The 11,134-nt window shown below is 53.0% G+C and overlaps 2 protein-coding genes across 7 annotated transcripts; one reads left to right on the plus strand and one right to left on the minus strand.

Moving 5' to 3' along the window:
* Positions 1–710: 710 nt before the first annotated feature.
* Positions 711–8,390, plus strand: LOC122388391 (methylcrotonoyl-CoA carboxylase beta chain, mitochondrial-like). Of its 6 annotated transcripts, none has more exons than XM_043379461.1 (10): positions 711–944; positions 2,899–3,054; positions 3,435–3,540; positions 3,899–4,046; positions 4,347–4,587; positions 5,034–5,212; positions 5,550–5,745; positions 5,869–6,085; positions 6,405–6,561; positions 6,955–8,390. In XM_043379461.1, the coding sequence occupies exons 2-10, from the start codon at positions 2,914–2,916 to the stop codon at positions 7,271–7,273; spliced, it is 1,704 nt and encodes a 567-aa protein (XP_043235396.1). In that variant the 5' UTR covers positions 711–944; positions 2,899–2,913; the 3' UTR covers positions 7,274–8,390. The 6 variants fall into 6 exon arrangements, with proteins under 6 accessions (XP_043235396.1, XP_043235411.1, XP_043235403.1 ...); XM_043379476.1 differs by lacking the exon at positions 711–944 and adding an exon at positions 1,263–1,349; XM_043379468.1 differs by lacking the exon at positions 711–944 and adding an exon at positions 1,402–1,566.
* LOC122388420 (proline-rich receptor-like protein kinase PERK1) lies at positions 8,242–10,083 on the minus strand. Its single transcript, XM_043379489.1, has 3 exons — positions 9,723–10,083; positions 9,249–9,385; positions 8,242–8,941 (listed from the first exon to the last, which is right to left on the minus strand). The coding sequence occupies exons 2-3, from the start codon at positions 9,320–9,322 to the stop codon at positions 8,554–8,556; spliced, it is 462 nt and encodes a 153-aa protein (XP_043235424.1). The 5' UTR covers positions 9,323–9,385; positions 9,723–10,083; the 3' UTR covers positions 8,242–8,553.
* Positions 10,084–11,134: the final 1,051 nt, after the last annotated feature.

The raw sequence follows: 11,134 nt of genomic DNA on the forward strand, positions 1-11,134 counted from the left end.
TAGAGGTCTTTTCCTGTCGGCATTTGTGTGTTTTGGAAGCATGGTCATGCGATCAGTCATACCGCAACTACATATGTAAGCTCTATTGAACGTAACTGCAGATTGTTTGAAAATCCGTCAAACACTATTCGTTATATCGGTACATCGGCTGCGGCGGCACGCGAACTATGCCATTCAGTTGGAGGGTAAGGTCATGGGCTATGTCACAAAAATTACTGTAGCACGCTGCACGGTCCTTCGCCTTCGGGAGGAGTAAAACTGCTGTATGACTGAGGCGCCAGCGTCTGACAAATGGGTCGAAACAGGTGAAAGCCGGCTAGAGGTTATGCTCGTAAGGCCTCAATGACCTCAATGCATCGATATTTTCAAGGGACTAGTTACACGCCGGCGCAGCGCTTATTATCATCGGCTTCCTGCGAGACGCCTGGGCCCTGTTTCATCGCCCGACGCTGCGCGCGCTGCAGCGCGCTGGGAGCTGAGGCGTACCTCTGACGTCACTCGAATGACGTTGCGTGCGATCCGTTAGCTTATGATGAATCGCGTTTGGAACAGAGGTCCTAAAGAACCAAGTACAGAGAGAACAGAAGTTTGAGTGCGAATGCTGCTAGCGTGCTGATGGTGCAGACTGCAGACGCTTGGGTGCTAGCGCTTTGCGATGACGTCATAGCGTAGCGTCAGAGGGAAGTTTGTTGATATTGCCATGGAAACCCAACGCGCCGACGCGCGCAGCGCACTGCAGCGCTCCGCCGTGAAACAGGGTCCTGGTGTCAATGATTGCATCTGACGTCTGACTGCGCCAGGGTCCAGTTTTTCCTTTCGGTTTGTAAGCATCCGTATTCCGTGTATCGGGAATGCCCGAAAGATGAAGTACCCACCAATACGGCAGACCAGCACCACAATCATTCTAAGCTACGTTGTGACTGTCGGCCTGTCGAAGCATTGCTGTGAGTGTAACGTGATTAAACAGATCACAAGCCTGAAGTATGTCTTACCAGTTACCAGTTTGAGATAACAGGAGCTGGGGGCTATAAGACTTGTGGGACCCATCGAAGTTGCTTTACTTTACGGTACTACAGGTCAGTTGGTGGCGTGCATAGATAGTTCACCCGACGTAGAAGGGGCACAAGCAACCAAGATTCCTTTACTACCATGAAGCAACTTTACTGAAATGGCAGCCAAAAAGATAGTAAAATTTGGAAGCAGTATAATCACACAATCATGGCGCAATAGATCCTCATTTATTTATGTTCCTTAGGCCCGATGATTGTGCTCAAGGGAGCTGATTCTGGCGACGCCTATCGCTGATTTGTCGAAATAGGATCAACAACACTTTAGCTAGCGGCGCGCCGGTAAGTCTGAACAGGGCTACATTGACATGGCAAAGGAGGACGTACGTACGTCGTGGCGTAACGTAATAAACGTATTTAGCAGGGTAGGGGTGAAGGTTACGGAATCAAATGCAAATATCAATATCGACGAAAATAAGATTTGTGATAACCTAGTTTCATTGATTTGTTTGATAATTGATGTGTGGACTTCATTCAACGAGTTTTGCTTTGTACCTAGGTACAGTCCACGGCATAAGTAATGTGCGGTTTCAGTGCTGGGTATGTTATGCTTCTGAAGCTTGGGAATGATAAGCCAGACCACAATGAAACTTTGAATGTAGCTAACCTGTATCGTTACTCTTGCAGCCGCAACTTAATCTATTGACGTCTTTTTTCGATCACTCTGCATTAAAAAATCGCAAGTCAAAGCCATCCGTTGAGATTGGTAAAACTGCACATTACTTTAGCAGTGGGCTGTACCTTGAGCTTAATATGCAGCATTGTATTTTTAAATTGTTTTTTTCAACTTGTTCTGCATTGGAGATGATTCAATCACATTTTGGGCAGTGTTTGTTTATCCACTACCACTATAATAGTTAAGAGAATGAATCTAATGCATGGTACATACTTACCTATGCTTGTAAAATGCAGAATTTTGAAAGGTGACTTGGCCTCAACACCCAAGGATTGGGTCTTATCGATCTCCATGCAGTGTCCTGAATCCTGATTCTATTCAGTTGTTGAAGTGAGTGGTGGATTTTGAATGTGTGCGGTCAGTCAGCAGTGGCGGTGGAACACCTTCAATTAAGGGGGGCACTGCCAACTTTTGGTCCCATTCTCTCCTTGCAATGCCCATAGGGCAGGGGCTAATGTTAAAATGCCAAAATCAAAGGAGGCACGGTGCCCCAGTGCCCCCTAGTTCCGCCGCCTATGTCAATCAGCATTGTTTGTCCAGTTGCTTGGAAGGTGCTTCTCAGTATTAACTGAACTTGGTCTGCGTACCCATTTTATGCAAACCCCATAAAACCAGGACGCACGGTTATGTCCTGGAGGATCACGTACAGGCGACAGTCTAGCTCGGCCTTGACTGTAGGTACACCGGAATAACATCATCCGACCGTGTCTTATCGCTCGTTTGGAACCTCTCCTATGGTGTTGTGCTCCTGGTGATGAGAGCACAGGCTCTAGTTGCTCCCGAGGGTAATCTGTGAGATTCAGGTCTCCTGTTAATCCGTCCATTCCAGCATTCGCCCTAATTATGAAAAAAGTGCCGACTTCCTGCATCATATACGATCGGAAGAAAGAGGTGCTCTAATAATGCTCACGAGCTCTACCTAATGCTCTAATAATGCTCTACCTAATGCTCTAAAAGCACGTAAGAGTATGGATTTAGCCAGCCAAAGCATGGACTTATCTTCCGTCGATAAAAGTCGATTTCGGCGTGTCTTATTTCGCCTATAATTCCAACCAGATCTATGAGGACCCAGCAGACTCCGACTCTGCTCGTGTATTAAGCATTTTATTGAGTTAATATTTTACGTCTATTATAAACCAGTTTGTTTGTCTGTAGGCTTAATTGAAGACCATGGCATTGCTTTTGCGGGGGCTGCGATGGAGGTTCGGGAAGACGTCTGGCCACCAGGCAGCTGGATTGCTCCGAAGCTACCACCTAGATGGGGCGCCCATTATCGGCACTGAGCCCAACAGGAACAGCCAACAGTTTCAGGTGAGCAAATGGGTAAATTTTCTCATCACTTGGCTACACGTTCGCATAGAAAAATGGTGTTGGGGAGTCGGGACATCGCTAGCAGTATGAAGGATTCTGTAGGGCCACTTGTTTACACCGCGCTTTGTTTTGGTGCCCTTCTCTATCATTTCCCGTTATTCACGCTGTATTTCCCTGTCCTGTTGCGACCATCCTCTGCATTCACGCCGTGTGCCCTGCCTGTCTATTGGTCAGGACAAGTCTGGGCAGCGTCGTCCTGCCTGTCCACTGGTTAGGACAAGTCTGGGCAGTGTCGTCCTGCCTGTCCACTGGTTAGGACAAGTCTGGGCAGCGTCCGGACAGGACAGGACCTGGTATTCACGCTGTTCTGCTGTCTGCAGGAGAACCATCAGCGCATGTCCGCGCTGGTCTCGGAGCTCTCCGGGCACGTGGAGCGAATCGTGGCCGGTGGCGGCGAGAAGGCCGTTCAGAGACACACCTCAAAAGGTCAGTGTGCACATCTGAGAGGCCGCACGTGATGGCTGCCTCTGCTGCACTGTTGATTATCAGATTAATAAATCGATCTGAAACATCTTCCATTGAATCGATTAAAAAGGCATAGGTATCATTGCAATAGCTTCGAACTAGTATGATTAAAATGGGACAAGGCGGTTGCGGCTTCGAGAATCGTGTGTAAAAAATCCAACCCTTAATATTTTTGCGTCCGTCAGGTAAGCTGCGTTGTCGTGGGCGGGTGTGTGATTGTAACTGAGTCTGCGGCTGACTGGATCAATGTCTCCAGGTAAGCTGCTGGTCCGGGAGGGTGTCCCTGTGAGACTGTGACTGACTGTGACTGTCTGCCCAGGTAAGCTGCTGGTCCGGGAGCGGATCCAGCGTCTGCTCGACCCCGGCTCGCCGTTCCTGGAGTTGTCCCAGCTGGCCGGCCACCGGCTCTACGGCGCGGAGGAGGTCCCCGCGGCCGGCATCATCACGGGCATCGGACGCATCAGCGGGTCAGTCGGTGCGCCCTGGGGCCGGCGCCGAACACACTGCTGGCCTCCCAGGTCTTGCACTCATAATCGCACTAGCGTCACCCTGTGTGGCAGTACCACCTTTTCTTTGGAGTTGCCACCGTCACTTCGATTCCCCTCCAATTAATACGCCTGCACGGCCACGTACTGTCGTTCTCTCGCTGTCCTCATTTTCTTGTGCATATGGGTAAGCTGTCATCCCTCTGAATTCCGTTCGGCGGCCCCCATCCCCGGTTTCTACCCCGGCGCTGACACTGACTGTCGTTCCCCCTCCGCCCGCAGCGTCGAGTGCATGGTGGTGGCCAACGACGCCACGGTCAAGGGCGGCTCCTACTACCCGATGACGGTGAAGAAGCACCTGCGCGCCCAGGAGGTGGCGCTGGAGAACCACCTGCCCTGCGTCTACCTGGTGGACTCGGGCGGCGCCAACCTGCCGCGACAGGCCGACGTGTTTCCCGACCGCGACCACTTCGGCCGCATCTTCTACAACCAGGCCAACCTGTCGGCGCGCAACATCCCGCAGGTGAGACGACCGGGAGGTGTTAACGCCATGAGCGGTCCGCCGGGGGACATCTCGTCAGGCCGGTCCCGACATCCCGTCGGTTGGCTGACCTGTCCTCAAGGGAGCACTGCTCGTCGACCCTTGGTGGGGCAGATTGTGACACTCTCCTGTGATCTATGTTCTTATAGGAAGGATCAGTAACAGATATGCCCCGCCCATCAATCACCATACTGGGTATATCTTCTGTCACCAGCTGGCCTGGCTCCTGGTTGTATCGTTGAGTTCGTGGTCGCCCCCTTTCCAATGCTCAGCCGTCCCCGTTCTGTCTAAAGGTTCAGTTGTTCCCGTCTGACCGCACTCTCCCTCTCCTCCCTCTCCCTCCCCGTCTGACGGCTCTCCACCCCTCCCTGTCTGACGGCTCTCCACCCCTCCCTGTCTGACGGCTCTCCCACCCCCTCCTCGCTCAGATAGCGGTGGTGATGGGCAGCTGCACGGCCGGCGGCGCCTACATCCCGGCCATGGCCGACGAGTCGGTCATCGTCCGGCGACAGGGCACCATCTTCCTGGCCGGACCGCCGCTGGTGCAGGCCGCAACAGGGGAGAAGATCTCCGCGGAGGACCTGGGCGGCGCCGACCTGCACTGCAGGTGAGAGAGCCGCCGATCAGCGCGGCACCGCGGCAGGTGGTAAACCCCGGAACACTGGGGGCGGTTGTTGGTAATGTCGGAACGCTACCGACATGCTAGCAATGCCAACACTAAAGTACACCGCGACAGCCCGTGAACAACGCAGGCACAGAAACGGTACAACAGGGGATTAAATGGCTGATGCCGACAGCATGTCGAGATTTAAAGCGGAAATCGAGGCGCAGGAGTTTTATTGAATTGTATGCATTAATTTTTCAGTAGGCGTGGTGTCCTGGATTGGTATTACTATTGAGTTGACATGACATTAATAATGTTTTGACGCTATTCCCACCCGCAGCAAGTCCGGCGTGACGGACCATTACGCTGTGGACGACCTGCACGCGCTGCACCTGGTGCGCCGCTCAGTGCGGAACCTGAACCGGCAGAAGACGCCGCCGGTCACCCTGCTGGAGCCGGAGGAGCCGCGCCTGCCCGCCTCCGACCTCTACGGCATCGTCGGCGACAACCTCATGAAGACCTTTGACGTGCGAGAGGTGAGCGGCTTCACTATGTAATATGTATACCTATTACCTACCCACGTCTCCGTCAGGCGATTGCGCTTTGTGTATCGTTATTACACATCTGCAGCACGTCTGACGGTCACCGTCTCCCCTCAGGTGATTGCTCGCGTGGTGGACGGCTCTCAGTTTGACGAGTTCAAGGCGCGCTACGGCGAGACGCTGGTGTGCGGCTTCGCCCGGCTCTACGGCTACCCGGTCGGCATCGTGGGCAACAACGGCGTGCTCTTCTCCGAGTCGGCGCTCAAGGGCACCCACTTCATCGAGCTCTGCTGCCAGCGCAAGATCCCGCTCATCTTTCTGCAGAACATCACAGGTACGAGGCCGGTCGGGATGGAGTGAGGTGTGGTCTCCAGCCAGCTAACACTACGATACTTATCATCAGGGTGGTACCCACACTTGACAACTGTCGCAGATACGTCACCCATGACAGGCCTACCGGCAGTGATGGCTCTTTTTGCTGATATTTTATTATAGGAAGTGGGGAGTCAAATCTGGGCCGGCCGGCAGCAGTTGAATGTGTTCTTGCTATGTCCAGCTATATCTAGCTACTTCCTCGTCTAAGTGTACTGCTTCCCGTAGTTGGGCTCTCACCTCCGCCTCGCGTCACACCCCGCGGTCCGTCCGTCCGGCAGGGTTCATGGTGGGCAAGGACGCCGAGGCCGGCGGAATCGCCAAGAACGGCGCCAAGATGGTGACTGCCGTGGCGTGCGCCCAGGTGCCCAAGCTGACACTGATCATAGGCGGCTCGTACGGCGCCGGCAACTACGGCATGTGCGGCCGCGCCTACAGGTAAGCTATTGTGTGAGTGAATGGAGCTGCAAATGAGTGTGGGACCCGGGATACAGTCGGATGCCCTTAAACCCAATTAGCCTCATCATTGTGACCTTCATATCGGAGAGAGCATCTCCCCACTCCAGTAGATGGATGAGGTGCCGGGGGATTTAGCACCCCTCTGAATTTACTTCTTCTCTCCCAGCCTGACCGCACCACACCCACCCGTCGCTCTACGGTCTCCCGACTCACAACTGACCAAACTCCCCCGACCTCGGTAGTTCCCCGTGAAACTAACCCACCCTCTCTCTCCCTTTCTGCAGTCTGCTCTTCTGTGAGACTGCGCCCCCCCCCCCCCATCGGCCAGCAGCTCCCGGTTCCCCCGACTGACACCTCCCCTTTCTCCGACAGCCCCCGGTTCCTGTACATGTGGCCGAATGCGCGCATCTCCGTTATGGGTGGCGAGCAGGCGGCCGGCGTGCTGGCGCAGATCACCCGGGACCAGCGGGCGCGCGAGGGAAAACCCTGGACGCCCGACGAGGAGGCCGCTCTCAAGGCGCCCATCGTCGAGCGGTTCGAGGCCGAGGGCTCGCCCTACTACAGTTCGGCTCGCCTCTGGGACGACGGCGTCATCGACCCGGTGGACACGCGCCGCGTGCTCGGCCTGTCGCTGTCAGCGGCGCTCAACGCGCCCATCCCTGACGCCAAATTCGGAGTGTTCAGGATGTGAGGTGTCCGGTGGGCCAGAGCGCCCTCGGATCTTCATAGACTGCTCAGTGAGGCCAGCAGTGGAGACTGAGCGAAGACAGGTCTGGAGTCAGTACGGGGGGACGGAGACACGGGTGCAGTCAGCATGAGGACGGAACGGAGACGGGTCTGCGGTCTGCCCCTTGGACTGCTGATCGTAGACGGACCCTCCGTCGGACCGTCCCAGACCAGCCGTCTCGTCCCAGCAGCGGAGTTGGAGCCGCTGCACCGTATGGAGCCGACCAGCTGATGACGGTCAGTCCCGCCCCCTCCCCCGCGCCGGCCGCCGGCCGTCCGGCGCAGATAACTCGTGCAATACCTACCGCGTGTTTTGTATGTCCGTTTGTGTAGAGGTGCTCGGTGGTCGGTCGATGATGGTTGTGCCTCGGTATCGGTGTCTTTTTATAGTGAGTCGTCGCGGAGACGCTGTGATGGTGACGAGTCTTTGTTAGTGATGTGTGATCGCCACGGTACCGGTCGTAGGTCCATCACCTTCGGCAAATAATGAAAACGATAATTGAACGTGTTCTACATAGTGTCTGCCTGCATTTAGATGAATATACGAGTCTATAGTTTGCACCCTTTCATTTATTTACACTTCCAAAACTTATCATTCGTAAAGTAATTAACTTCTCTTGGATCTCCTCTGCATCAGTAAAGAATGTGAAGTTAGGCCCTAATGTCTGAAACGGTTCACTCCACGACACTCGATTCTGGCCATTCACTTTAATTGCCTTGTGTCTGCCTTGAATCAGGCTGCACCTTTGTATCGTAGGCCGTAGCTCCACTTGCAAGTCAAAAAGGCTCGCATTTTCCCACTCCACCATTTCAAACTACCTTTATGCGTACAGCACCCAGCAAAAATTTCGTCTCGGTAGATATTATTGTATGTACTCTTATTGCTGAGTGGCTACTCTCCTCAGACCTGTTGGCAACAAGTAGACGACACAATCAGAAGTCAGTGCGTTTCTGTATTACAGTTCATTGCTTTGGCTTTCGGCTGACAATGGAAGCATGTTATTCCTACCAGCAGGCGACTCACTTCATTTCTATACCTACGATTAGCTGCTATTTGTACACTTTCTAAACGTGCTCGACATTTCGTTCATCGGTTTCGCCACGCACAAGTATCGCGCGCAGGCGGCTCCGACGGCAGACTCGGTCCTGGTGTCGACCGGCGTTAAGGCTGACTTTTTCAGCGCTCTTGTCTCAGACTACCAACTGACCAATCTGGTACAGGCTACCTCGGGCCACGCTGCCCGGCTACAACATATCAGCATCGACCACGTCAATTTCGTCCTGCGAGCCGTCGTCTGGCCGGTCTATTGCAGCGTCATCTATTGCGGACACCGCAGCGCCACCTATGTGGCCGGCGGTGGCGCCATCTATCATATTGCGCAAGGACAGCAGCGGCGGGGAGGCTCGCGCGGCGGGCGGTGAGTGGGGGTTTGGCTGGGAGTAGAGTCGGGTGAGGCCGCGGCGGAGCGCCTCCTCCAGCGCTGAGCTGGTCGGTGGGGTCAGCCGGGCCGCTGGGGCGGAGAGCGGTAGCGGTGGCGGCAGCAGGCGGCCGGCGGCGGCGGAGTAGATGGACGGCAGCAGACCTCCGGCCGGCGGCGGCGGCACCGGCGGGTGCAGCCCCTGGGACACCAGCCTGTCGACACACGGACAGTCACACGTGATTAAAAAAATGTATCTTTGTCGGTTCCAACAACGTCATTTGATGGAAGCGAGTAGCGACGATGTCTCCCTTTGCAAAAGTAGTCACTAGTCTGTTGGTGTATGCTCGGCTGCAGCACTCTGTCAGAGTGGACGGCCACTGAGTGCTGAGGTCACTCACCAAAGCCGGTCGGCGGTGTGTGTATGTGTCATGTGTGTATAGTGGGCGCTGAGGTGGTCTGAGGTGAGGTGTGGTCGGCGAAGTATGTGTGTAGTAAGTAGTGAGTACTGAGGTCACTCACCAGAGCCGGTCGGCGGGGTGCACCGGCCGCGGCGCGTACAGCCCCAAGTGCGCGTAGTACTGCTGGGCCAGCATCTCCAGTTCGTTGGTGTGCTTCCTCTTCCACTTGGTCCGGCGATTTTGGAACCATATCTTTATCTGAAAAGTGGGAGATTTATCAGCACAGCAATTATTTCGCGATGCATGACATACCCCCTGAACAATGCGAACAGCGCACGGTCAGATGCGGTCCCGGCGAACATGAGGCTGCACCAGAACGGCTGATATTAAATGATTGCACCCATACCCACGGCTTTCTGTGGAGGACTCTGCCACTCGTTTGGCTGCACCCATACCCACCGCTTTCTGTGGAGGACTCTGCCACTCGTGTGGTTCACAGCTCACACGGCTGACGCTGACGTTACCTGACGTGACCTCGGCGCGGTCAGCTGGTCGACATTGTGCAATGGATTTCCGTTTTCCCAGCGACACTCACCTGAGTCTCGGTCAGACTGAGCTGCTTGGAGAGCTGTGTCCGCTTACTGACGCTCAGGTATTTGTTTTTCTCAAACTCGGTCTCCAGGGATTTGATTTGGGACGCCGTGAACGCCGTCCGGGGCCGCTTCTTCCGCTCGTCAGCCGAGCAGGCGTCATCTGCAGACAGGGTTATTCCATGGCCAATCAGCACAACGGATTCACACGTTTTTCAATTAGCAGGACGTAGGTACTAGGTATCCATCGCCTTCCTTGACCGCCCGCGCCGTCCCTCGTGTTCCAGGGCCACCGCCGTAAAGGCTACAATTCCAGGATCTCTGCAGAATTTTAACCCGCGCGGGGCTGCATATTTACGTCTGGACAACGAGTTGCGGGGAAAAGTGCTGATTTTGTTGCAGTTTTAGGAGCCGGTGATTAGGCTGGATTTTTGGGTTACTTTTTTGTTCCGATTCATGTATTTCATAGTGTTTGGCTTTTGAATATTTTAGTTCTTTCAGGTAAATATTACTTGCCTTACAACTTTTGTAAAAACGTTTCATTTTTATAAGCCGACCTTCAGAGTCCTAAAAATGCATCAGCACTACAATCATTGTAAACAAGCAAATGGAGGACGACTTGGCTCTGTTCCAAGGCGCTTTTTAAGTTTATCTGGTGGTTTCCGTACTCTTGTACGTCGTTTTGTTGGATGTTTTGGATCCATTAAGATTGACTTATATCATATTTAAGAAGCATGTGACTGAAAACAATCTGAAGTATCCAGGAGGCTGACAGAGGTCCTGACTCCTGAGCAATATCAAGATGAACTTGAAGTTATTAAATTTTGGTTGATAAACGCAAGTTGATCGGGCTCATATATCAGCAAAAAAAGTAAAATTAAAAGAGCTTATTGGCCGAAAACAAGCTATAATATTGCAGATCCTGGAGCAATACTGAAGAGCACGCTGAGGAGGATCATGCCAGAAAATGTTGACTGATGAGTGCATATTGATGTATTGGTATGAATATTGAATGATAACTTACAACAGCAAGATAAATTAGTGCTAACCATCAAGTTAAAAATCTAGAATGAATGGACTTTGGCAGCTTTACTATGCTTAGATGCTGTGCAGATTGTAATGTGCATCAGGTACTCAGTGTCTGGCAAATGAAACTTGCAATCATTCCAATGCTACTGCAACTGGAGGAGAAAGCCTGGATCACCAAATCCACTTAATGTTGATTTTGATGTTAATCATTACTGTATTTCTTGAAAAAAGGATTGTTATAAAATTGTCAATGTGACAATCCATGCAACGATGTGATCATATGATGTGTTCATAGTCATTCATGATAGTGATTCATGATTGTTGGTCCAATATACAATGGCAAAGCTCTCAGTCTCAGCGTTTCTTCCTGTGGATGGCCAGCAGTGAC

The sequence above is a fragment of the Amphibalanus amphitrite genome, unplaced genomic scaffold, assembly GCF_019059575.1.
Source record: "Amphibalanus amphitrite isolate SeventyFive unplaced genomic scaffold, NRLGWU_Aamphi_draft 000018F_arrow, whole genome shotgun sequence".
Classification (NCBI taxonomy): domain Eukaryota; kingdom Metazoa; phylum Arthropoda; class Thecostraca; order Balanomorpha; family Balanidae; genus Amphibalanus; species Amphibalanus amphitrite.

Excerpts from the sequence above, each read along its gene's own strand:
- LOC122388420 (XM_043379489.1), bottom strand. The coding sequence starts at position 9,322 with ATGCTGGCCCAGCAGTACTACGCGCACTTGGGGCTGTACGCGCCGCGG. Across the intron at positions 8,942-9,248 it reads CACCCCGCCGACCGGCTCTG|GCTGGTGTCCCAGGGGCTGC; the intron begins GTGAGTGACCTC and ends GTGTGTCGACAG.
- LOC122388391 (XM_043379461.1), top strand. The coding sequence starts at position 2,914 with ATGGCATTGCTTTTGCGGGGGCTGCGATGGAGGTTCGGGAAGACGTCT. Across the intron at positions 3,055-3,434 it reads GGAACAGCCAACAGTTTCAG|GAGAACCATCAGCGCATGTC; the intron begins GTGAGCAAATGG and ends TGCTGTCTGCAG. Across the intron at positions 6,086-6,404 it reads CTTTCTGCAGAACATCACAG|GGTTCATGGTGGGCAAGGAC; the intron begins GTACGAGGCCGG and ends TCCGTCCGGCAG.